The 26903-nt window shown below is 42.6% G+C and overlaps 1 protein-coding gene across 17 annotated transcripts; it reads left to right on the forward strand.

Annotated features, from left to right (window-relative positions):
• gnb1l (guanine nucleotide binding protein (G protein), beta polypeptide 1-like) lies at window positions 1-25283 on the forward strand. Of its 17 annotated transcripts, none has more exons than XM_069524229.1 (10): window positions 6-204; window positions 293-377; window positions 3723-3785; window positions 7187-7350; window positions 8082-8207; window positions 8329-8491; window positions 11157-11249; window positions 12591-12683; window positions 16896-17111; window positions 22861-25283. In XM_069524229.1, the coding sequence occupies exons 4-10, from the start codon at window positions 7241-7243 to the stop codon at window positions 23137-23139; spliced, it is 1080 nt and encodes a 359-aa protein (XP_069380330.1). In that variant the 5' UTR covers window positions 6-204; window positions 293-377; window positions 3723-3785; window positions 7187-7240; the 3' UTR covers window positions 23140-25283. The 17 variants fall into 17 exon arrangements, with proteins under 17 accessions (XP_069380336.1, XP_069380330.1, XP_069380326.1 ...); XM_069524225.1 differs by having other exon boundaries at window positions 6-200; XM_069524224.1 differs by lacking the exon at window positions 3723-3785.
• The last annotated feature ends 1620 nt before the right edge of the window (window positions 25284-26903 follow it).

Genomic DNA, 26903 nt, shown 5'->3' on the forward strand with positions numbered 1-26903 from the left:
GCAGTCCGGTGCACGCTTCGTCTCCTCCTCTGCTGAGCTGCTGTCGCTGTCTCTGTCTCTGACTCTGTCTCTGTCCCTGTCCTCGGGTGTTTCTCTGGACTGGTATTGTCTCAAGTCTTCTTCAACGTGCCTGTGGTGACAGTTTCGCTCTGCAGGAACTCCCTGGCCGTGTTGTGATAGCCGGTCTGTGTGGTGTGATTGTAGGTACTTGCTAGCTTGTTGCTAACCCTGCTCTTGTAAATGACAGGATGAAGCTGACAGGTTGAGCTTCATGCTCTCTCTCTCTTTTCAGCCCAATGTTTCAATGAATGCTTTGGTTTCTCTAACTGTCCCTGATCCAGTCGCATGGAGGCCGATCATACCAAACTCCATTCAAAGTTAGTGTTATTTAACGTTCACCTGCCCTGTTCTTTCTCAGTCACGCTTCTCCTGTGTACTTCCTGAGCCCTTTGGTTCCGGGTCCTGTTTGTTTATAGTACGGCAGCATCTTTATCAAATCTGACCTAAAACCAAAATTGAAAAGTGATGTTAGAATAGTTTGATGAGTCGTCGGCTCACACTCTTGAAAGTGCTGAACATGAGAAGGTAAATTTCAGCAGAATGAAAGTTTAAAACTTCATATGGATCAAATGAATGAAGAATCCATTTCAGTATTTTTTATTATTGAGTTTTTCTTGAAAAATAGACACACACCAACGTTCATGATAAAATCTGTTGTTTTCTGTCCAGTGGTTGCAAAGGTATGGACATCCTTGTGGAAATATATTGATGATTTTTCAAGTGCACACTAGCCCTGCAGCCAACAGACATAATGAAGCTTTTAAATGTTAATTCACGGTAACATTTTATTTCATGTATTAATAAAATTAAACATAAAACAGTAATTTGGCATGCACAATAACCAGTATACAGGCATCAGTGTGTCTTGGAGTAGTTTATGTTGGTTATTGATGTCTGCTTGGGATCAGGGTCCTGTGCTGACTGCCATCCTTTTAGAATTTTGCTCCAAGACATTACAGTCATTCAGGAAACTGCTATATATGTGTCATTTTGCTTCATTTTCAGATCCTCAATCTTTAGTTTAGATTATCCCATTGTATTAGGCAAGGCACGTTTATTTCTGTAGCACATTTCAACAACAAGGCAATTCAAAGTACTTTACGTTAAATAGAAAAGTTTACCACAAGGTTTGAGGACTAAGATAATTCATCATTAACATCATATGTCAATTCTTAATGAAGGAAATTAAGGCCTAATGAGTGAATGAAGTTCAGGGTGCCCAAACCTTGACATACAAAGTCTGTAGACTGAAGTCTTGTGTGAATGTTTAAGGATAAGCTCATAAAATGGTGTGTGGAAGAACTGACAGCATATACAATTTCCCTTCTTTAAAGGTCCAGTGTGTAAGATTTAGGTGAAAGGGATCTATTGGCAGAAATTGAATGTAGAATAATCCTCATGATGTTTTCATTAGTTAATTTCATCTAAATTGTATGAACTGTAGTTTTCTTTACCCTAGAAAAGGCCCTTTATATTCAAATACTTTATATTTACATCGAGGGGACCCTCTCTACAGAGGCCAACATGTTTTTTACATTAGTCCAGACTGGACAAACTAAACACTTTTTGAGTTTTATGACAACTGAAGCTACCACATGTTCTTTTTCATGTTTGGAAGGAGAGGGTGAGGTGAGGGGTGTTCAGCTGCAACATGCAATTTCAACACTAGATATCACTAAGTTCTACACACTGTACATCTAAATGAAGCAACATTAAGCTTAAACATATCTCAACTTTCTGCACACACTGAAATTCTACATTGACTTCCTGTATCCAGCTCACTGCACCCTTACCAATACTGCACAAATGCACTTGGATTTGTGCTAGTTTTGGTTTTGTTCAGTGGTCATAGTGCTTCAATGCTCATAGGAGCATTTTTAAATTTGTTATGAGAGTTGACATCTCTGGAAGCTGTTCACCATGTAGAAATAGTTATCACTCTGTCAACCTTTGTTTATTGATCAGTATTCATGCTGTCACTCATCACGCCCCTGCAGAAGGCTGACAGCTTTAACACTGGGGCCTGTGTTGTTTTGACAGTGTAACCTCTTATCGTCGTCCTTGTTCTATGTCCCCTGTTGCCTGATGTCCTTCTAGGATCACTGCAACTTGTTTTCGTGTCGTTGCTGTATGGACAACAAAATCCCCATGAGGTCCAAAAAGCCATCACACCCAAAATGTGTGGAGATGCATGATGACACTCGAGCTGTCGACCCTCTTGTGTTCCTTTATCCTCTAGTGTCCAGGCAAATGACCTCACGGAGGAAATGGCTGATAATGTAAACAGATAAGGCTCCTGGTACCTGTTGACCACAGTCAGGACCTCCTAAATCAGGACCCTCTGACACAGTGCTCCATCAGTGCCTGCCTCAATGACACCCACAAGGCATTGAGCTCTTATCTGCAGTGGCCCCTGCTTAGCATTCACGCCATTCACGCGAACAATGCCACCTCTTCCCGCTCACTGGATCTGTGACTGACAGTGGGTGTTGGTGCACTTGTGTCTGACTTCAGCCTCTATCTGACACTGAACTGTTTATGCAGTCCAGATACCCCCTCCAAGACACAATAAAGGGTGTGTGTCTTCCTCGCCACTTCCCATGTTGTTTGTCTAACTGGACTTTTATAATGGACCTCGCTCTCTATTTGGCAAGTTGGCTTCCTCCTCAGGAGGGATTGGAGGTCTGGGCAGAAGGGCTGACTAATGGTTGCAGAGCCAGCTCACCACCCACCCTCCGACCAGCCAGCACGCTGGAAGTTGCCTCCTTGGCGAGACTGAAAAGCAGGGAAGCAGCAGATAAGACCACAGCCTGTGATAAACAGCAGAATGACTAATAGCTGAAGTATTATATAGCAGAAATGGACAGATTTAGCATCTTTCTCTGACACACTCATAGATAAAGTCTGCTGTTAAAGATATTAGAGAAAAAACTACTATTGGCTTCATAGTTAATAATGTTGGCTTTTCAGTGTGGGAGCTATCTAGAATGCAGCTTTTGAGCTATGTGTAATCTACTTTCAGTTTTCATCATGCAGCTCAGATCTCATATTTGACGAGGCTGGTATCAGCAGGGGATCTTGGGATCCCATGCCTCCATAATGGCTACTGTGAAGCTGGGGCTTTATAAAGCTTCTATAATAAACCCCTGTGATCTGTATATCCCTCCCCCCCTGCCCTTATTTATGAATGGCAGAATTTGACAAGGGGACAGCTCAGGTGGGTAGCTGCCGATCACATGATACCAAAGAGCTAAGAGAGGAATGTGGGCAGGACTCCCTCTCACTCACTCACAGCTCGGAAAAAAACCAAAACTTTGATGCCCAATATCATAACGAATACCCTGTCTGCCCCCTCCCTCCGCAAGGCCTCATATGTGCAGCGATGCCGAGGAGGGGAAAGGGAGCTGCAGTGGAAGAGGCTTGGGGGGGGGCACAGATAGTGGCTGCGTTTGATCTGAAGGTCGCCAGCCCCTTGCTGGTGTTGAGAGATCCTTGGCGGACGAGGCTGGCTCTTATTTAATAACATGAAGGGGAAGCGGACCTTTCTCTCATAATTAGGCCTAATTACCCAGTAGGTGTGGACAGACGGCCCGAGAAGAGACAAACTGCCTTTATCCACAGACTTAGAGTCAGATTACCCAGAGCTGTCTTATCTGTTGCAGGGCCAGCAGGAGCCTCCATCCTCCTCTCCTGCCTCTTCCCACTGGCTCCCATGTCCAGCTCAGGTATATTAATCAGTCAGAGTCATTTATATACCCTGACCACGACACACAGGTTTTATTAGGCCTAGCTTGTTACCATCATGGTGTCATATCTGAGATTTTTCCTGTGAATATGATTAATGAGAAAGTTGGCTGTCCTATAGAGTATTTGCTATTTAATGCTCTGTCACATTCTAGCTGCTTTCAGACTTGCCCAGAACTCTGGGAGGCTTCAGGACATTCTCTGCTATATGTGACATTGCAAATGTCCAAGTGAGAGCCTTCGGCCAGCCCCCTGGTAGAAACTCAGAAGAATGAATGAGCCCATGTGAGAAGCAGGAGACCCTTTGCAAGATTCACCGTGAGGGAGTGGAAGTGTTGAGGGTGGGGGTGTGTTCTAAAATGCAACAGATGCAAAAATGAAAAAACAAAAAGAAAACAAATATCTCAGGATGAAAAAATGATGGCACACATGTAGAAGACCTTCCCAAACGTCAAGATATTTTGGTGATAAGGACCAGTGTGGATGTACTGCAAACAAAACCATCTGATCTCTACAGCAGAATTTACATATACTGCCTCTGCTTACTTCACCACCACTCCTCTGAATGCTCTGGAGATTTCTGTGTTGTAATGAACACGTCTGAGCAGAGAATCTCCTGCTGGATTGTTCATGTGTGAAAGGCAAACTCCGGAGAAAGACCTGACCCGGTTGTGCAGACATCCTCAAGAGTTCATGTCTGAAAATGCCTTATGAATACTTATCAGGTTCATTCAACTGCAAGTTGCAGAGATCGATAAAGAGGGATTTCTGACCTGAGGATCCTCAGCCTCGATGTACCCAGCTTTTCTTCTGTTGCTTCTCCAGCAAGGTCTTGGCTAGAGATGTGTTATTATGTCAAACATACAAGCTTGACAAGTGACAGGCTTGATTGTTTGTTCGGCCGCCTCTCTGTTAACAGAGAACAATTTGAGGGCCCTTGCAAACAGGTTTGAGTGACATCCTGCCACCGTGTTGTTTGTTTACAGTATCTGTCTCTCCCTTCCTGAGCTGCCTGCGTGTTTGTATTTGGGTTTGTGGGTGACTCACTTGTAGCCACCACAACAGAGCCATTGTCGGGGGCAATTCAGCGCCTGGAAATTCTGACGCAGAGAAAACAGAAGGAATGGTTTGCTGAGGAAGCCGTGGCCGAGGGAGAGTGGCCCTTATTCTCATCTTCCAGATGCAGGTTTGGTTTGGAATTCCTGTGACATCTCTGTCCCTGTCCCCGAGTATTGTCTTTGATTGACAGCATGCTGTGATTAGCAGTGGAAAGTTTTACAGCTCCTGTTCTTGAGGCAGTGAAAACAACCAGTCTCGGGGCTGCCGTGTCCGTGACTCACAACGTCATGCAGGGCCCGCTGCTTGAGGATAATAAGGAACGCTTAATCCACCTGTTATCAGGGTGAGCTTCCTCCTGTCACACACTCACACAGGCGCAGGACTGTGGCTCAGGAATGCAGCCATACCCACCCAGTCACAGGAGGAGAAGCTTAACTGATGGACCCTCACTAAAACACTGTTGATGGTTTTTGCCATTTTCTTCAAGCCACACATAAACAAGTTAGTTCAGTTGTTGGCCGAAGGATTTCCTGTTGGTTTGGATCAGAGATCTGTGTGATGTGTGTTGGTCAGCATCTTGTGCAAAGAACCGTATGCTTGAACCATTGAAATGACAAGCCTTTTTTGTCATTTTATGTATTTGGAAAATTATTTGTAAAATATTTTTGTAGTGAGCATGAAAAAGCTTATTTTTTCTCCTGCAAGCAAACAATGTGTCTCCCCACAGTGAAGCTGATGGGTTGGCTCCGATGAGGTGTCCTTAATTAGGCAGGCTGGTCAGAGGTCCAACTCTCTCCGCTTCACAGGTTCACATGGACAATTTAACCACTAACCTCCTGAAATGAGCTGCTCCTGAATGCCTCAGGCTCCAGTTTCAGTTTCTGCTGATTGCAAGGAGCAGAGGTTATAATAAGTAAAAGTAGAGTTGGATGAGTGGGGTGGGGGTCAAGGGTGAAGATGTGCCTAGTATCTGCTGAAAATAAATCTATATCATGCCAGAGTCTTTATGATGGAATTTTCTTGTTTAAAGTCTTTAAAGAGTTTCTACCTAAAATTCACTGTTGATCTTCAAGGCCTGTAAATCACATGGAAGGCAAAAAACATTTAAAAAGCAGACTCTGCATGTTCCTTTGCTCAGGGGATCACTTTAGTACAAGATGTAAGGTATTTCAGTTGGGACCAAAGTGTTGGATCAACGGACATTGCCATGTCTATAAACTTTGCTCCGATGACTACAAATGGTCAGAGAGGTCAGGCGAAGCTGGCCTCATAACCTCAGTGTTGTGTTCCACTTAGGTTCTTTAGAGTTGTGGTTGGGCTGACGTCCTGCGTCTTGTGTTGGGATGGTGAACATGTCATTGCAGATAACTGGGTAGAGAAATGTTTTCAGTGTGCCAAGAGAGGAATTTACTCACGAGCCTCAGGGGCGTCAGACAGTCAGTAAAATCAACAAGCCTTTTTCTTTAAATATTTATCTTGATTATTCACGTTTGTTTGAATGGGTTGCTATTTTCAAAGTATTCTTGTTTCTGACAAAACTGAGTAGGTGGGCTGCGTTATCCTGAATTCTCCTTTACTCTTTTTCCATATTAATGTTCTTATTTCAACATAATTAATATTTATCAAACTTCTTGTGGTGTTGAGCAGGATAAGAAGTTTAGAAAGTGGATGAATAGATGGATATTAGTTATCTTGAGCCAAACACATTTAATTAAACTGCAATTTAATGTTGACGCATTATTTCCTTGCAGCATAGCTGCGGTCGGTTGGGTTTCCTTAGCTCCCCGACCTAAAAACGACATAAAAGGCCTGAGCTCTTACCTCTGCCTTTGGGACAACGGTTGTTGATCACAAGAGGAGTGAGAAGTTTGAATCTCCGTCTGTTTACTGTAATTAAGCTGTCAGAGTTTGTGATTTATGACGTATTGAGTAAGAGAGGTGTTATCATGTAGACTGGAAAGAGGAGGACGGAGAGACAGAGAGGGAGAGAGCCACAGGGTTTTTAGCTATTAACAATAGAAAACAGTGCATTAAACACAACTGTCTGCTATGTGGAACAGAAATGGTTCAAGGCTAAATGGAGCCTCCCTCCAACTGTGCTCAATGTTTGTGCGGAAACAAAACAAGACTTTTTCTGCAGACATTATTTATCAGATTTATACCTTTTCTACTCTGTTCTATTCTCTGAAAATGCCAAATTAATCCAATTTTAATGCAGGCAGTTTTTTGTTGTGATGAGTCTGAGTTGACAATCGCATTTCAAACTCTTGAAGTCGTCAAAATAACTCATGCCTTCACTCGTTTTCTTGTTGTCTGTTTCCAGTAGCTGTAATGTTGGGGTCTCCTATTATCCACACACTGATCACATGAACCAGGGATGTCTCGTCCCGCTCCGTCCCCCATCTACACCCTGAGGGGGTCTGGTGGGCCACTCAACACCCTGCACTTTAGCTGCCTTGGAGGGGACACTCCCCTTTTATTTTCTGGGTGAGTAATTTTTCTCAATATCTGTTTATTTGACTCTTCATCTTCCTCAAACACTTAAGATTTATTTCAATCTGCTCCTCTTTTTGGAAATGTTACTAAGTGCTTCATGAAGTCCATCATAAGAAACATACATGTTTAATTGAGTGGGATAAGTAGATTCACTTCAAGTGCAGGGTGTGGATGAAGCACAATGACTTGTTTTTAAGATCCGCACATCAAAGATCTTGATGTTATTGGTTAGTTTGGACCATGCACTGTATTTAAAGATGGATGACATGTATCAAGACTCCAAACGCTGCCATTATACAGCAATTAGGTCATTTGGAGCCAAATTCTGCGCAGTAGTGATCAGCGGATGGAGCCAAGGTATTGAGGTTCCAGTAAAACACTAGCTCCTCCAATCGTGAGTCAGTCTCAAGGAGGCAGGGTTTATTACCTGCAGCTAGCCACCTGGTAGCGATCAAGGTGTTTTTGACTTTACTTTTGTGGAACTGCAATGTCGTCCATCTTACAGTCTATGGTTTGTAGGGAATCTGACCTCTTTATATGTGTATGGGTGAGAGCACATATGTTGTGTATATACTGTGTGAATAATATAATAATATGCTGTATTTTCTGTGTGAATACACTGTGAATAATATAATAATATGCTGTATATACTGTGTGAGTAATATAATGATGCATATAGTGTGTGAGTGAGTCTACACAAAGCATCCTGTTGGGTTCTGCAGGTCAGGGAGTGGTGCCATCCATATCTGGAACCTGAACAGCAGGAGGGCTGAGAAGATTGTAGAAGGTCATTCTGGTAGCTCGGTCATTTGGGTCAACTCTCTGCAGTCGAAAGATGCCCTCATCAGGTCAGGATATACGATGTCTTGGTTGTAGCTTCTGATAACGTTCCTCACTCAATGTAGATTCTCAGCAAGTACATGTACACAATGCTATATAAAGTTCCTGTTCCTTTTTTTATGTTGGCAGTCAGGGACGGGACATGCAGGTGTGTTTGTGGGACCTGAGAGAAGGTCGTAGTGAGCCTGTAGACTCCGTGTGGACCAGCAGCGTTGGATTCTGTCAGTGCTCCCTGCTGGACTCGAGCCCTGGAAACTACCTGCTGGCGTTTGCTGGAGAACAGACAGAAGAGGTTAGACATTGAGGCCCTGAGATCTGTCTATAGAGTATGAATGAGTGAGTGTCGTATAATGATCAATCCGTTTTCTGCGTCTGTCTTTGTCAGGAGGATTACACAAAAATTACTGAAGTGATTTCCACTAAACTCTTTAAAGGGGTGGTGCCCAGGCCCTAGAAGAACCCGTTACATTTTGGTGCAGATTTAAATCAAGTGTCATATCCAGGATTTTTTATATTTCTACAAGAACTATAGGCTATCATGTTGAGGATGGTTCGTCCTTGGTGGAGGTACATGCAATTTTAGTTTAGTTATTTAGTCAGTCCCCCAGAAAGTTATTTATTGCCATTTCATCTTTTCCTATTGTCTCAATGCTGTGATCATTTGCATGAAATCTGATTGTGTTAACACACAAAACACTGAATGTGTTGAAGATGATATCTTTAGCCCATCATCAGTGAATGTGATATGAGCCAATGTTACATGCGGTATTCAGCTTGCAGCCAGAAGCTGTCAAACAGCAATCTAAGCAGCCTCATTGACAAAGTAAAGGATTGGATATTAATACCAGCTACCAGCTTAATGATGCTTCATTTTGACTGTGGCTTGTAACATACCATTCACTGAATGCTTTTGTCGAAATCAGTGCTGTGACGGCTTGAGAGAGCAGGTGGAATAGTGCATTTGAGAAGGTAATTAAAAAGATGTTCCTGCTTTGAAAACTCTTAACCGATGAAATACTTTGAGTGGCTTGTTACTTTAACTGTTGATTTAGAGAGAGAATTCCCAGGCTTGATCAGATTATGCACTGGAATGACATCACGTTCGGTCCGTCTCGTACTTAATGTTCAACACCCACGAAGTCTATATAGCTTTGTGTGGAACCAGTGTGTGAACAGTGCAGCAGGATGGGGAGAGGGCAGCCAGCGATTCAGCCATCTTTTATTGCCTCCAGATTCATGTTACTTGTTCCACCGCGGAGGAGCCACACTTGAAAGGGACAGAGCCGTCACCTGATCCAGCCAAACGTGCCTCTGCTAACCCCAGACCAGCAAGCCAGGCATCAGGGCGCCTGTGACTCCCAGCACCTCAATAATGCCATTGTCCCAACAGACACAGGCAGACAGAAACACACACACACACCCATAAAAGGTAGACCAAAACAGGCCACAGCCGATTTTGTCATTTTGTCTCCCCACCCCATTCCACAGGCATAACTGGCCAAGACAGATGCTTATCATGTGTCTACAAATCAAACGCCCACATAATTGAATTCCCCCAAGAGACAATAGATATGCACTTGCCACAAAACCCCCACAATGTTACGAGATGTGAGCAGGTAGGTCAAAATTTAGACATGTAACCATGAAAACAAACAGTTTCCTCCTCAGCTATTTCAGGTGGTTTTGCTGTTTACTGCTCATAGTCAGATTCCTGTCAGCAGATTGCTGGCATGGCAGGAACATTAATTAATAGTGTGGGTGTTTTATTTATGGGCAGTGTGATGCCACACAAGAACAGCGATTACCTGAGGCACAGAGAAGTCCTTAAAGGCCCTCTTTGTCAGGCACGCAGAGGTAAACAGGCAGGACAGATGTGGCCTCGTGCTAAAATACAGATCACTCCCTTAAAGGGCTGTTTAATCTGAAGTCTAATGAGGATGAATATGTGGATCATCAGCGCAGAGGAAGTCAAAGGAATGAGTTTTGGTAGTGATGTGGGTACACACACACACACACACACACACACACACACACACTCACACACTCTTCTCTGGCTTCATTAGGCTGTGTATTTTATCAGAATCAGTGCCAGTGTGTACAGGAAAACACCATTCATGTCAATTGCTCAGACTTTAGCAGGATTTATTATAGACAGTGGGGCGGGTGCACCGCACTAATGGATTGTTCTGTACTGTGGGTTGGAGGCGCTGCAATCTGCAGAGGTCCTGAATATTCAGAGGACAGGCAAATAATAAGTCTGAAGACGGAGTGTTTATATGAACAACTGCAATATGTGTGTGATTGTAACTGGGTCTCAGTAGTGAAAAAAGATACATTGGAACAGAAATACTCTGCTATATGACGGGTTAAAGTGGAGAAACATTCTTTATTACAGCGTGGCAGTGTATGTCCAGGTAGACCACTCTGAAGCTGTGAGGGGGGGGGGGGGGGCGGCAAAGGATCACTCAAACACGGCTTCAACACGGAACCATGATAAGTTACAGAATCTGAAACTCTGTCCAAAGCAGTTTATCATGCTGACAGTGGGGCTGATGGCTACTGTGTGCTACAATATCTTATCAACCTTGATGGACTTCCATGCAGTTTAATAGAGAAATCTGTGGCTCATGAAGCCATTGTTAATTTTGTGACACATGGTCAAAGTTTTCATCTCGTTAAATATAAAAAGAAATAAAAACTGCTCAGGTTAGAATGACTCTCAGGAGAGCACATACATCAGCCTTGGCCCAACCTTCCTCTTGAATTTTCAGCAAGATGCTAACACACCAAATTATTGATCATTGTAACTGTTTATTATTAGCATCGTCATTGTGAGCATGTTAGCACAGCTGGCTCAAAGCACTGCTGTGCCTTATTACACAGATCAGCTAGTGTAGCTGTAGAGAATGATCAGGTTCTGTTGTCCTTGAGTTTTCATTGTCATGTGTTCTTTGCAGATAAAGATTATTGAGCTGCCCAGTAAGACTCCAGTCTGCACCCTGGTCCCAGACACTAAGCTGGGAATGGTCATGTGTATCAAACTGTGGCAGGTAAGCACCAGACTCCCTCACCTGTCATTTCAATAGAAACTGTAATTTTTAGCCGTTAACAGCAGTCTTGCATCTGTCTGTAACTGCACGTCAAGTTCAATGATTTAACTCTGGCACTCATTTTCAAAAGCTGCAGCTTATCTATCTTTTCTTTACTGTTTGTTTTATTGTATTTTTTCTAAACCTACCTGCCTTATTCTGATTGACTGACAGCTCATAACAACATGTAATAACGGAAAAGTCAAACACAATGCACATTTGAGACGTGGCACATGATTTACAGCCCAACAACTTGTCCCGATCCATCTTTCCAAGGGTTTCTTCTTAGCTGCCAGCAAGTCCCAACACTGTAATTAGAGCATTTGGAAGGGCTGGGGGTTCACAGCCATATATCAGCCTGCAGCTGTACATCCAATCTGATCCCAGTAAAAAAAAAAAATTTGCGTTCTGTTTGTAAATGCTGTCGTTTTATTTTCCAGCCATTAACGAGAGCCTGTAATTATTTTCCTGGTTAATTATTAACTCTTTGGGTTTGGGGTTTAGGTGGAAAGAGGCAGATGAGGGTTTTTAGACGTATGCAAGACTGTGGATGGTTCAGCAAAATGTTATGGGCTGTGCAGTTTACAGGCAACAGAAATCAAAACACAACTTATCATTTGAAAGCCAGAGTGAGGCAAGTTGCTGGCCTGGACACATTCAGTCCTGTATCCCTGTTCTACTAATTAGAGTTTCTTTAATAAGTCAAATTTAGGAGCCATAAAGATGACATGGTGTTTGTGATATTATTATTGAGACATGTAGACAAGCTCGAGAGTCTCCCTGTGCCTGCTGACACGCTGTTTGTGTTTTTCTTCCTCTGCCTTTGATTTCACCGTTACAACCACCTTTCATCATCTGATTTATGAACCAATGCTGCTTCAGTGTTGAGTGCCAGGAAACATAATGATCAATTATATCATTATAAATTATATAATATCAATGTAATACAGCACAGGCAGCTGTCTGACTTCAAAGCCGAAGGGCCCAGGTGATTCTAAATCATTTCAGGCTGATTCCTTTCAAGGCTGAGGCTTGTTCATCTGTTACACTCACTGAGCTGCTTGAGAGACATCCAAGCAGGGGTTAGACTGAAACCCCCGAAACATACACATACACATATATACACAAAAGGTGGACTTTCTCTGGAGTTTGCTTCTCATGTGTGAATTACACAGTAAGAGATTTTTTGGTCAGACGCTTTTACAATGCAGAAATCACCAGAGCGTTCATGTGTGGGATGGTGCGTGACGCTTGTCTAAACGTATTAATTCTGCTGCAGAGATCACGTGTTTCTGTTTACAGCACATTGACACCGACATCGACCCTCATCAACTTAAACTCTCGAATGTCGTAGTCTTTCCAAGTGGACGTCTGCGTCTTCTTTTTCATACTGAGGTATTTGTACTGTTTTTGTATTTTCCAGTATGTAGAGTTTTTCCTGCCAGCTCCCTTGTAAAAACTCTGGAGCCTCTGACTCGGATGTTATGTTCTCACATACAGCCCCTTCCAATAACTTCAGAACTTTATCCAGAATTCAATGCATGTCTGAAAGTAGCTATATATACTGTTAGTGCAGTTCGGGAACACTTTGTCAGTCAGATGTAAAAAAAAAAAAAAAAAAAGACATGAAATGCCCACATGCAACCTGCTTTTTCTCTCACCACACACAGCAGGAGGCAACAGCCGACACTGTCATCCCCTCTCTCCACCCAGTCTGACTCTCTGTCACACACACTCCAGGAAGAAGCTTCTGACAGTTAACTCCTTTCGCTGTCTTTCCTCTCACCATCCCTCCCTCTTTTCTTCCCACCTTTGAGACGAGAGGAGATTATTTTCCAAGACGGACTCACCAACAGATTTATTGTCGGCCTGTAAGCCCTCTCTGATGGATTTTATGGAGCAGATTAAACGCAGTGTTTAACTTCACTTTCTTCTCAATGCCACTTCCCTTCAGGAAAATCCCTCACAGCCTTTAGTACTAATGCTGAGCTTTTGCTCTGTCTAAAAGGTGACGGAGCTCGCTGTCTGATTTCTCTGGATTGAAGCAGGGTACAATATAGCAGACGTGGAGGCAGAAAGTAGCTCCACATGTGGGTTTGACTGGTGCATGGATGTAGGGGGACAGTATTGATGTATGATGTGCAAGGCTTTTAATGTGAACAGAGGCTGGCGGGGAAAAGGAAATGTTCCTATACAGATATCCATCACTCTCAGCTCATCACCTTGCTGCCTCGTGGCCATGACATCATGGCGGACCAGGACAAAAAACGAAAGAAACGATTGGTTCCTTATGTTGAGGCAGTGCCTGCCTGGGGCTTTTGGCGGCCGCATCGGCAGATTCGTTTTTGATGAAGGATGTCACACACATATTTCTCTCTAATTATATTTTGATTTTATGTATTTATGTATTTACTCTTCTTTGTGATCGATCAGATTTAAAAAAAAAACAACCTTTAAATCAGTTAGAATCACACTGAAGTATTCAGCTGTTGTTCTCAGGCAGATCTTAAAATGCATCCTAGAAAAATAGAATAAATTACATATTTTAGATAAACATCTACAATATCATATACATAAAATAGCACTATAATGTCACAGAACAACTCAAAGTCATTTGTGATGCCTGGTATTTAAGTGTCTAGTTTTGTGGCATTTTTGAGCATTTTTATACTGCTCTAAATAAATACAGGACTGCTATAACAAAAATGGCGCTCGTTATTATTGTAAAAAATGTAGAATAAAAAAATCTTACTTGAATATCCTTTGCTTTCCCTCAGCTGCTCATGGCACAAACATAGTGACACATTTAATTTAATGATAATCCCTTGACCCAGAGTCAAGATGCATGTCATCAGAAAAACTGTAATAAGACTGGGGTCGGTCAAGTTGGGAAATACCCCTTATATATGTATCAAGTCAGTCTCAAAGTTAGAAAATTATAAAATTATATATATAAATATATATATTTATATGTATTTATTTATTATTTACAGGATTGGACAGACAATACAAGTAATTTGAAGAAAACTCCATTCAGAGCATTTTGGGCATTTTATAGACCAAACAATAAATGGAATAATTGACAATAGCTGTTAGTTGTAACAATTATAGGGACAGTAGCTGCACTCTATGTCTTAACAAGCTCGAGACTCAGAAGAATAAAATGTTATTTGGATCTATTGGTTCAGCAGTTATTATTGCTGTCTATTTGTTAGGGAGGGTATATCTTTGCATTTGTGTTGCCACAGCTAAAGCAGGGAGATGCCAAACAGCCCAACTGAATGTGGTTGTTAAAAGGAAGAAATGTAATAAATGACAATATAAACACTATAGAAGAGTCTTGACTCCTATAGATCATGTTGATCCTCTAATTGGACTGTTTGGTCTGAAGTAGCTCCCTGAGTGACCAGCTAGACACAAAAACCACCAGAGGCTTGAAATGATTGAACTATTACCTCTGCCAAAGAGGTTATGTTTTCATGTTTGTTTGTTAGTTAGCAGGATTACTGGATGGATTATCATGGAACTTGGAGTAGGGATGTGGTTTGGTTCAGGAAAGAACAAAATACATTTTGGTTTGGATCTGGATGAACAGGTTTTATTTTCTTAAACATTGTGAAATAGTTTTGACAATTTCAAGGATTTCTCAGAGAAGAATTCATGGATTTTGATGGGAAAAAAACTGTGTGCAGTCTGGTGCAGCTTGAATGAATTTAAGGGGACTGTTGGGCCTTGGCCTGTATGTGCTCTACTGAGTGTCATTCCAGTTAATGATACTCATGATTACAGGATAAAAAAAAGTACTTTGCCTGTAATTCTTCACAAGACATTTGAACACACATTCTGTGCACATAGTCCTCGTTGCACTTCAGTGTGTTCAGCATTAACACTGCTGTGAAAAAAAGGCAGCGGTCACATGACTGCTAACAGCCATGCTAGAGAAGACCTAGCTTCACCGCTCTCTCGGCTGCTCCTGCCTCAACAACCAGCTCCATCTGTCTTTCCAGCTGTTGTGTGGTGATGAATCTCTGCCCCGATCCAGCAGAGAGCCCTCTTGTAGAAAGGCCTGTGGAGGATATAATGAATTAGGTGTCTACCCAGGGTTCCCTGACCTCCGACCCATGACATCATCAATCAAGGAGGTCCTTCACTTAAGTGAAACGGTGGGCCCCAAGCCTGGAACGCTTGGCTCGGACCCTGCCGGCAAGCAGGGGCCACTGATTTTCAGTTGTTTTTATTTGTTTTCATAAACCCTTAGTGTTCGTCCTCACTGATGTGTTTGGAAGGAATACACAACTCTGTCTATAATTTATTTAAAGCTGAAAGAAGAGAAGTATGGAGCGTTAAGTGAGAAGAGGACTTAAAGATGGATGAAAATCGGGCAGACGTGGCCCCCGCGCACATATGGAAAAAATTTCTTTCCCTCCTTGCTTCTGCAGGGCACCGTGCTTTTAAAGCAAAGGCACGGATCGGCACAAAGTGCACCGTGTTGCTTTGCTCTGAATTCATAGGTCCTCTATGGCAAAAGGCAGGTATGCAGAGGAATGGATGGTGGGTACATCAACGAGTTGTCCATCTCTCCCTCTTCCTTACCTCCTTCACTCCTCCCTTTCTTACCTCCAGCTGTGTAAAGATATATGAAGCCTCCAGTTTTTATCACTTGAAGTGATCTCCACACAATGTGATGCACACTCATGTAGAGGAAGCTGACAGGCACTGAGGTTATCTTTGAACAGTGATAAGGTGCAGCTTGTTCTTTCTTTTTATATTCATATATCTACATCTGCATAGATTTATACAGGTTTTTTGTACAGGTAATTTTAGTTTTTGTGTCTAATGCCCAACTGTGCACCTGCTTTAATTTCAGGTTATTTATTCTGATGGACTCACTCTCTCTGTAGTAAAACATTTGAACTGAAGTGTTCTGGGGTTAAATGGAGATGAATCAAGACTTTAGTCTGTGTTTGTATGTTAGTTTGTGTGAGTGTGTGAGCATTTAAAAAGTGTTTAGAACTGAAACAATTTTATTTATCAATGGACAGAAAATCTGGTTGAAGCCTTCTCCCATGTGAGGGTCCTCTGCTTTACTTTGTTCTTAATCTAAGAATAATCATCTGATTATTATGGATGATGACTCTATTAAGAATTAAATAATCTAATGTAATAAGAATAGGATAAATTGCCTTTTCAGAAATTAAAAAAACTAATAAATGTAGTCTAGAATGGAAAAAAATCAGAATCAAAACTCCATTTGAGGAGAATCAGTGTTTTGCAGTATTTCAATTCACTATATTTATCGTGGCAGGCAGCGAGCTCTGTGGCTCAGTAATACAGATGAGGAGCAAAGTGAGGAGTGGTGTAATGGAGTGCTGGAAAGACAGAGCAGCAGGCTGACGAATGGAGCCCACAGAGTCTCTCTGAGTGTCAGCGGGAGCTTCCAGGACGATAACCTCTGCTCCGCTCAGCTTCCAGCAACACACGGCGGTTTCTGTGGTTTTGACTACACAGCTCTCATCTCACGTCTTACCTCACTCTGCTCTTTGCGCTCTTCCTTCCCATTTTGTATTCCCTCCTACTCTCTCTTATCATTCTCTTTTTTTCCTGCAGCCAGACTCGGGTCCCGGACCTCTCCTGTTGGCTGGATACGAGGACGGCTCCCTGTTGCTGTGGGACGTAACCCAGAGGTCCAAGCTGAGTCAAGCCAAAGCCCACCCTGAACCCGTCATGTGCCTGACCTTTGACACCAAGCGTCTGAGAGGCATATCAGGCTCCTCTGAGAAGAAGCTCACTCCCTGGATGCTGGACGGACAGAACAACCTGCAGGTCAGAGGACGAGCTTATAGAGGGACGTAGTGTGTAGTTGTCCCCTTTTTGTCTGATGAACCCCTACACCCCTGTCAGACGAACTGAAGTAGCTCTTCATCTGCACCACCAATCATGTTCCAAACATTTTTATTTGAATTCACATTAAATTGGGTGTTGCTTAACTAAAATAAAACGTAAATATAAGTTGAGTGAGAATTTCTATGGATGCACAATAATAGTGGATAGTGTTACAATAATCATTTAAAATAACAGAAATGTCAGTGATTAGGTCCACTGAAGTGGCTGAAGTTGGAAATTTCAACCATTTATAAATAACCATTTGTCCATGGATTTCAATTAGTTATCTCTAAAGATGTTCTGATACCATTTTCCCTCCCTGATACTGTTTCCGATACCTGGACTTTGGGTATCAGCTGATACTGAATACCGATCTGATACCTTTGCATTTAAAAGCTGCATGCTACTAACCCTGCATGGAAGTGATGGCCTGGCTCAGGTTAAACCATTTGAAAAACAAATGCATACAGAGAATAAACATTTAATTTGACAGGCATAACTGAAAAAAAGAATACAAATAATTAAATAAATCCAGGAATACACAACAATGAAGTCAACAAGTTTGTCAGTTATCTTTTCTTGCTCTGGGGGCTGCCTTTGACGTTTTTGATTTTCAAAGTTTGCTGCTGCAGTTCCTCCTTTTTTTCCTCTTAACCTCCAACCGATTTGTATTGTTTTGATCAAATCATAATATCTATGATGACAAGGTAATTTGATTAATATTTGTACAGCTGGATGGTTGCAAAGTACCCTGGGGGGTACTGTCTCTGTGCTCTGGTTGGGCTAGTGGCTAATATGATGCTAATGTGGCCGACTGTTCCTGGTTAAAGGCTTAAACCCCCAATTCTGAGAAATGCCATAAAATTTAACTTTAAAAAAGGTAATGGAGGAGAGGAGAGTTGCCATTCTCTGGGCTATTTTGGAAAACATCAGGGGCCAAAGAGGAAGAGGCTCAGCGGGGCTCCAGGGGCCATAAATCAGCTGCTGGTTACACAGTGTTGGCAGGGCCAGGGGCCAAGGGCTGGGCTGGGCCTGTCACTCCAGAGTCTCGCCACCCATGTTCACACACACAGACATTAGGTCAGGGTGATACCTAGATTTTCTGGATTCAAAAAATTTTTACTTATTGTTGCATGGTAAGAAATAGGATTTGTATCTGTGTGCACTGTGCATCTCATTCAGCAGTTTTAGAAAAGCAACTAATGCAACTTTCCTCTTGACACTGATAAAATGCTTAACATGTTCTCTCACACACACCAGTTCTTGGAAGTGGTCGAAACAGTCTTCTACCACAGCAAAGGGGATCACATCAGCTTTGAACCATAATTCATTTTACATAACAGCCATGCTTCAGAGACTCAACGCCTCATTTCAGCCTTTATTTTCTCTTGATTTCATGAGCAAAAGGGAATGCTCCTATTTTTCAGCCAACCCTCATGAATCAGAGCCGAGGGGAACCTAAAGCTGATATAGGACAAACCTGTATTATTCTTTCCAGGGCTTTTTACAAATGAATGCTTGAATTAGAAATATTTGCGAAGCCATTTTTTCCGCCCTGAAAACGCGTCTAGAAAAACACTACGAAGCATTTGATTCAATATACCAAAAGCAGAAGGAAGGTGGTTATTTGGTTTATTTTGCTCAAGCAACAAAATATTGATTCAGCATGTAATCCAGGATGAGGACGACAGGAAAAAAGCACAAGGAGAGGGAAAGGATCCAACAGGGGCTTTTAAATTATCCTGAAGTGCAGCTCAGTGTGACGTCCAGACAGCTATCCTCAGTTCTTCCCACAAAAGTATTTTTGTGTGGCAGCAGTAAGGGGGGGTGGGGGGAGAGCCGGGTGGCAGACCCAGGCCCCGAGTCCTGACGGATGACCCGTGAGAGGTAATAAAAATATCAAAACCTCGGAGGCCCCTTAACCAAACAAAAAACACATCTGCAGTAAAGGGAACAGTAGTTCACAGTGGGAGGCTGCAATAAAGGCTGAGGAGGCTATAAGTGCCGCAGCATCCCACTTCCCACAAATTACCACTGCGATACAGTCCAGTGCAGTGGAACTGGCTGGCAGGGCAGATAGATGCTTTTTGAGAAATGGAGGGGAAACTGAATGTGACACAACACAGTGCAGTTATGATTTAGTGAAGCAGAAGGGCTGTGAAGTGAGCTTATCAAGGCCAGATAAAGACAGATAGCCTCAGGAATGGAGGTTAATGTATTACACATGGCTCCCAGAGGCCTTTATCTGCTGTTTGACCCGGCTGGCCTGATATCGTTTAAGAGAAGAGAGGCATCCTCCTCAGCCCTTTCTTTCACTTTCCTTCTACCGCGCGTCTTTGGAAACGTGTCCGAGTGCGACTATGAGGGGCGTGGGTGTCAGGGTTTACAAGCTGTTAAGCCAGATGGACATATATTTAGGCGGCCACTCAAATGTATTGACATGTGCAGTGACAGGCTGCTCCAGGAGAAAGAAAAAGACGAGAGGTTACGGACTAGAAGAAGAGAAAACAGGGAAAGACAAAGGAAGATAAGCAGTGCAAATCAAGCATAGCTGACAGTGAGCTATTTCTGAGACTGATGACAGATCTCTGCAGGTGAAACTCCTGGTCCTCATCTTCACTACAATGTAGAAATATCCACACTGCCTCCCTCAGTATTCACCTGCATGGCATCGTGACCCGACTTATGCGTCAGGTCACATCAGGCCCAATCTCAGTCCTTTTGTTGGGCTGATGTATGTCCAAGATGGCTGTCATAAAAATCATGGCTCTTTCTACTGAGTGATCCCACCCCCATCTTTTCTGAATGGGACAGCTCACCTGTTTGACACGTCCATCTCCTGTCAGCCAGAGCCAGGCTCTGACAAGCAAGGTGACAAAAGGCTGTAATCTCCCCGCTGCCGAGTGTGATTCTGGGACAGGGCGTGTCAGAAATACCTGCGAAAAGCCTCGCAGCTGCTCTGCTCCAGTGAGTGAGCGATGATGGGACGTTTCAGTAGATCAGCGTGAACGCCGAGATCGGTGCCAAGACTGGCGCGAAAGACGAGGGAGGAAAAGAGAAGCGGGGCTTGAGTGAGGTCTGCCAAGTGGACCGCTCCTTTTGAACGTCTCCTCTGTCGGTGACATGCTACAAAAGAGGATCCTGAAGTGTGAGTTTGTGTTGGATCCATCACAGAACCACAGCGAGTCTTGTGGGCCAAGCTGCTGAGCAGAGCTGGTAGAGTCCTGACAGCTGAGAGAGAGCTGGCGTTTAGACAGCAGGTGGTGTGTGTGTGCATGTGCGTCCGTGTGTGTGTAGCTGTTTATCAGTAAATAACACAGGCTATAACACAGGCCAGAAAGGAGTGTTTATCCCTGAGAGGGATCCTGTCTTTGATGAGATAGTAAGGTTCAATAAGAAGAAAAATGGGGCATCCAGTAAAACGAGCCAGCACAGCCGTGTTTGAGCTGGAATAAATACAATTATAGAATCAATGCTATTATTATTTGGGATATTTCCCTTTTTAAGAAAGACAATTAAGATTACACTTCAAACTATTTATTTTTACCATCCATTAATATGATGATTATTTTCTGAATTACAAACAATCCAAAAAAATCAAAAGAATCAATTTACTATCATAGAACACTTAAAAAAATATTCCCATTTAGAAACCTGGAACCGATATATTTTTTCACATATATGCTTCTGCTTTACTCTCTACCTAAACTCTTTACCCTAACCCTTTCAAACAGTTGGAGATATTTATAAATGTATTAATTATTTACTAATTGATTTGTTTGATAATTCCAAGTCTCTTATTGCACTATATTCAAAGCTGACTCCCATAGATTTCAAGAACTAAGAGGATTTAGGTGCTCATGTATCTGCAAGTATCAAAGATCAGCTCTGTATAATAATATAAAGATAGGACATGTGTTTTGTGTTTCACTGTTTTATGATGGTGCTATAGTAATATTTTAGTGAGGTTTTGTTCAACAAATTTCAAAAGGCTTCAACAAAAACAATAATTTAATTTCAGAATATTTAAATATCTATGATCAAATTATTAGTCAATCAACTTGTTTGAACACTGTTACTATGGAGCACCACAGGCACATGAAATCTCATGTTAACCACCATCCTTGGCAGCTCAGGAACCAGCGTAGCTTCACCCGAGCATCATTAATTTTAAATCACAGCACAAAACGAGCCTTTTTCTCACCACTTTTCCTTCTGCTTTCTCAGACTGTGGAAAGTAAAAACAGTTGTACGGGTCGTCCTGCTGAATGAGCATTACTACATCATTAGCCATGTACTGCTTACATTTGACCCTTTAATGAAACAAATGCCTTTTCCTGACACAAACTATGGGAAGCAAAACAAACAAAAACAGACACTTAAACCCATCATTATCAGGCCTCTAATGCAAACCAGATGCAGCGAGGTAGGGGCATACCAGATTCTTGAGGTAATAACAAAGCTCCAAACAATCTGTCACCCCCCCGGGTTTCTTTGTATCAGTGCATCTGGTTTGTTTGGTATGACCAGTCACTGTTTCATACCAGTGGTTCTGTAGGGACGGTGGTTTTAAAAAAAGAAAGAGAAGAATTCACATCATTGCTTTTTGTGAACTTTGTTGCTCTGTTTTGATCAATGACATTCCTCCCTGCTCTCTCTCTCCCACTTGGGCTGCGAGTACCTGGCTTATATTTTCCACATGCAGCCAGTGGATGGTTCCTGCCCGGAACAGGAGCACGCAGATAAATTCCCCTCCGTCTCCTCCCATCAAAGGCCATTAGTCTCTCTAGACACAACTTATGAAGTCAATTTTACGCTGTCCAGTTTGATTTCGGCTCCCATATCCAGATGTTTGTGTCCCATCTAGCCGTCCAGCAGGGATCCCTACGCTGCAGTAAGAGCACGTCTGCTCCGCAGGAATGCCCACCACAGCAGGCCCTTTAGATAGTGATCTGAGCCGCCATTCATTATAATGTGTCTGAAAGTTGCCCCTTTAGAGAGATTGATACAGTCCTTGGGACACTGTAGATCACGGGGAGAGCTGGCCGTGGCTAATCTTTAGCAGGCAGATGTTACAACAGCGTATTTATCGGGTCTTTTCTCCCGCTGACCGGACCTTTCAATGCGAATGTAATTCATCAGAGGGGCTTAAAGCAACAAGGCCTCTGCAAACAAGTGTTTCAGCGAGATGGTCTATCTCTCTTTTCTCACAAAACTGTGACAGAGGTAACTCAAAGCCCCATCGTGCTTCCAGATCAGGTCTCCCTAACTCCAATCCAAATAGAGGGACGCAGAGAGATTTGCTTGTGGCCCTCGTGCCGTAATGTTTTACGGCCGATGATTGAGTCCCAGGAGTCTACGGCCAGGTTCAACACACATCCAGCCCCACACTTGGACCTCAGTCATCAGATCAGCTGATAGTCTCCCCCAAGTCAGTGTTTGTGTTGGCCTCAGTTTCTTCGGTGGCAGTGATTAATCGACTTACTGACCTATTTAGTATGTCTGATCATTTCTGGTTGGTTTTAAATTTCTCCAACAAATGACACAAAGAATCTGCTACCAACCATCCTTGGACTTTGCAGAGTAAAAGCTGTGGCAGTGCTCGTAATACCTGGGAAGTACCACAGATGCATGTTTTAAATATGGTTCTAACACCTGCTAATATTTTCTTCTCCATAACTATTTACAGCTCCAGGACTGTGTGACGCTGGTCAACCCTGGGGTTTCCGACCTGTGTATCAGGGACGACGGTAAGCTTCTGGCATCGGCGGGCTGGGATCACCGGGTGCGGGTCTTTGGCTGGAAGAAGCTGCGGCCACTGGCAGTGCTTCAGTACCACCCTGACATGGTGTTGAGCGTGGCCTTCTCAAACCACCAGGACCCCAGACAGAGGCTGCTGGCTGCTGGATCCAAGGACCAGAGGATCAGCCTGTGGTCAATATACAACGAAGGAGCTGACAACGGCTGAACCTCTGACTCCTGGGAGGACACACAGACTTTGACTCAAGCCTTCTTATCTGTCATCTGCAATGATGCAATGTGATGCAACGGCTGCTCCATATTTCCGACATTCTTGTAGACAAAACTCTGTCTGCTTCATGGTGAAAACCTGTTTCCCAACTTGCACCACAAAGAGGACTATGTTTTGTTTTTTTTAATGTTTTTTACCCTCATGGATATAAAAGGAGTGGATACAGTTCAATGCAACATTTAATACTGCTTTATATTATTAAATCTGAACATTAAGTTAGGATGTATGGTAGATCTATATCATACTGCGTTAGATTTTTCCAGGGGCATCTAATAAACTGAGTATTAGTCTCTGGGAGCAACATTTTGGGGTTTCTGGTGTTGACAGTAGATCTTTGGTCCAAGACTGTTCTGCTGTACACTGTTTACAGTCTGATGAGTCCACAGGAGTTGAACAATTCTCCACGCCAAACCAAAACAAATAACTTTTTGTAGATGTTTTAAGTCCAGGCGACCTTTTGGCAAATCTCAATTAACAGCTACCTGCATATGAAAGCAGATTATTCAAAAAGCTGATGCATTTCAGTCGATGTGTTTCTCCTCTTTTGCTCCCCACAGACTGTTTACCTGCGAGCAACCAAAGCCTGCTCAAATGTGAGTGGTCAAACTAGACACAGAAACCAGAAGGCTTCTGGACTATAAATCACCGACAGTTACTTCATGCTCACATGCAGAATCTGTTTGTAGAGATCCTATAAACTGGTAACTGATTTTGTGATTAAGCAGTAAACATGAAGATGTAAAATTGCAGACTGCATTCTATATCAAGGCTGTATTGTGTCATAATCCAGTATTTTACATTTAAATTGAGCCTTTTAGAGCTGCACTTCCATTGTTTTGCTGAGAAACCCGTTGAAACAGCTGCTGTCTCGTCAAATAGTGCAAAGTTGTTCAGCCCACTATTTTCTAAAGGCTGATGCGATGCCCTGTGCAGCTAAAGTGATTGTGTTGACTTATCTGATGGGAGATTTGCTCCAGTGGTCTTGAATTTGACGTATACAACGCACCTGAGCGATGTAATCCCATGTTGTTATTCTAGCAGGTCTTAGCCTAACACACAGGCGCTGCAGCCTGACCTGACCTGTATTTGTTCAACAAGGTTAATCACAGCAGGGGGAGAGAATAGAGGGATGTTGTTTTAGTAAAGGTGCAGATCTGCAGTTGGCATTTCTGTTTATGAGCTGATTTATTTACTTTATAAATTTTTAAAAAATCAGAAACATGTAATGTCAAATAGAGATGTCTTTTTAAGAAACAGACGTTTGTAGAGAAGGAAGCCAGGAGAAAATATAGAGGTGATGTTTTTCTGTCCACTGTCTCGAATTATTTCTCTGTGATGAGCAGCATGGGAGCTCATGTGTTACAACACGGTGCCGGGAGGCCGAGGGGGCCGGGGCTTCAAACGCCCAACGTTCTGCTTCATAAAGGCTTTGTCTCCTGGGATAACCCCAAAATTGAGAAACTCATCATGCTGTACAGGAAAAGCCTGAGAAATCAAAGAGCCTGGGCCCACATAATGGCCACGAATCATTAGTGAACAGAGGAAAGACAAGGTCATCTGCTCGACAAGCCGCCTCGCTGTGGTGCAACTGTCATGGAAAACAGTGAAACTGCAGCTCTGGGTTTTCTTGCTTGTATTTAGTTTTAAGTTCAAAACCATTTATGTTTTGTTGAAAACCTTTTTATCATTTAAAAAATACTTGGACTGAAAACTTTTTTTGCTTACTTTTCTCCTCTCTTAACTGCCTGGTTTTAATGACATGTTTTCCTTGTTTCCTCGTCTATACCTTTTGTGTCTGACCCCTATGGTGACATCTCGCCTTCATAATAGCTTCCTAACTCTCCTGTTGGCTTTGAACAAACACTAGAGGTGGCGTGGGCCAGCTTCCGTCCATTCTCTGATAAATCAAATACTATGTCCATTGGTGCAGATGTCTGCTGAATGGAGCAGACAGCCACCCACCGGCCTTAGAAGTGGCTGGTGGACGTCATAAATCACTTCATAATGGATCATTAAGGAAGTCAATAAATGGACAGGGAAGCTGTCAGCACAACGGGCCCTGTGCTTCACTTATCAACAAATGTGTGTCTTCCTTGGTCTTTAAGGTCAGAGTTCAGCCTGGCTTTGGGATGGGACATAATCTGTTGGATTGCCTGCGTGTGCGTGCGTGTGTGTGTGTGTAATGTTGGTACTGGCTGACCTCTCGGGTGTATTCATGGGTAATATTACCTGCTAAGACGTCACACTGAGCCTGATTATTTAGAAAATATAAATGGTGAAAAAGAGTGATTATAGGAAAATAATTCCTCTCTGTTGAAGCTGCAGCCAGAGTCTCACCAAGTTGCTTTTATTTATTTTTCTAAATGTGAATTAATACAAACGTATCATGACTCTTGCCTCATGACGGTGATGTGTTTTGATGGGCCGCATAAAATGTCCGTCAACAACCTCATGCGCACCATAAACCGTAGCACCTTTTCTATTAGCTGCGAGGCCCGAGTGGGGGAAATGTGAAACATGTGTTCTGTTGTTTAGGTGGATGTCTGGTTGCTTTACCTGTCTTGTTTTTAATAACTGTCCAAGTGAGGCTTTTCAGCAGAAACGTACAGAGGTGAAGCGGACGCATCGAGACCCTGATAGGCCTGTCATAACAGATGTTCCAGATGCAGCTGAGTGTCAGTTGATGCCTCAGGTCCCATTATCATCCATCCTCTGCATGCTTCAGTGGCGAGTCCTTGGCACACAGTCTCCTGGAGCCTGAGATCTGGGCATGCAAACCTTAATGCAGTGTAAGTGGGTCTAAGAAAGTTTCTGTTATCCTCTGTGCAAAATGAACGATACATCAAAATATCGGGCTTGGAAATGGCCTAAACTTATTGAAAGCATGCCAGTGCCCATTTAAGTGCTAGCGTAGAAATCTAATGCAGAGAATGTTTTCCAGAACAGGCTCCATGCTGATGAGATTGATTGATATTCAGGTGCAATGCATAATAATTCCTCCAGTAGGTGCAATTTCCCTGATTTTTCTCTGCTTGCATAAAAACTAATTTATTTGGCATTGCAAGATATCTTTAATGTCAGTCTGTTATATATGATCTCAGGTCAGTACAATTAAACCTTGCCACGGTACTTGACTAAAATAGGGAAAACATAATCTGTGTTTGCTGCAGGTCAGGGTTAGAAAATGAGAGCCGTGTCAGGTTTACTCAAACTGATTCAAACATCATGGATTCTCAGAGTATGACCAACATTATGTTCTGGATATGTGGGTTTTCATCAATGCCTTAACTGTTACAGTGGTGTAAAGTAACTATGTGCATTTATCCAAGTGTACTGGAATATTGATTCTTGGGTATTTACATTTAATGCTGCTCTACATAACTTGGAGGCAACCATTGTACCTCATTCCATGAGACAACTTTAGTTATTTTACAAGTTAAGACTTTACTTGGAAAATCATATAAAATTAATTGATGAAGTTGCCATAGTAAAATAAATTAAAAAGCTCTTCCTTTCGCATCAACAATTAAATTGTAAGGAACAAAAAAGAATTATATACTTTTCAGGTATATTTTCAACGCAGGATTATTATCTGATTTATTTGTATTAGTTAAAGTATTTTTAAAGACATTGCATCCACTCTATAACCTACACCTTCTCCACCTGTGCTTTGTCTCCTAACTGTTGATGAACCACTGAAT

Source organism: Paralichthys olivaceus, chromosome 4 (assembly GCF_024713975.1).
Source record: "Paralichthys olivaceus isolate ysfri-2021 chromosome 4, ASM2471397v2, whole genome shotgun sequence".
NCBI classification, from domain to species: domain Eukaryota; kingdom Metazoa; phylum Chordata; class Actinopteri; order Pleuronectiformes; family Paralichthyidae; genus Paralichthys; species Paralichthys olivaceus.

Coding starts and splice junctions, on each gene's coding strand:
- gnb1l (XM_069524229.1), top strand. CDS start 7,241: ATGTCTCGTCCCGCTCCGTCCCCCATCTACACCCTGAGGGGGTCTGGT. Junction 11,250..12,590: donor TGTGTATCAAACTGTGGCAG/GTAAGCACCAGA, acceptor TTCTGTTTACAG/CACATTGACACCGACATCGA. Junction 12,684..16,895: donor GTCTTCTTTTTCATACTGAG/GTATTTGTACTG, acceptor TTTTTCCTGCAG/CCAGACTCGGGTCCCGGACC.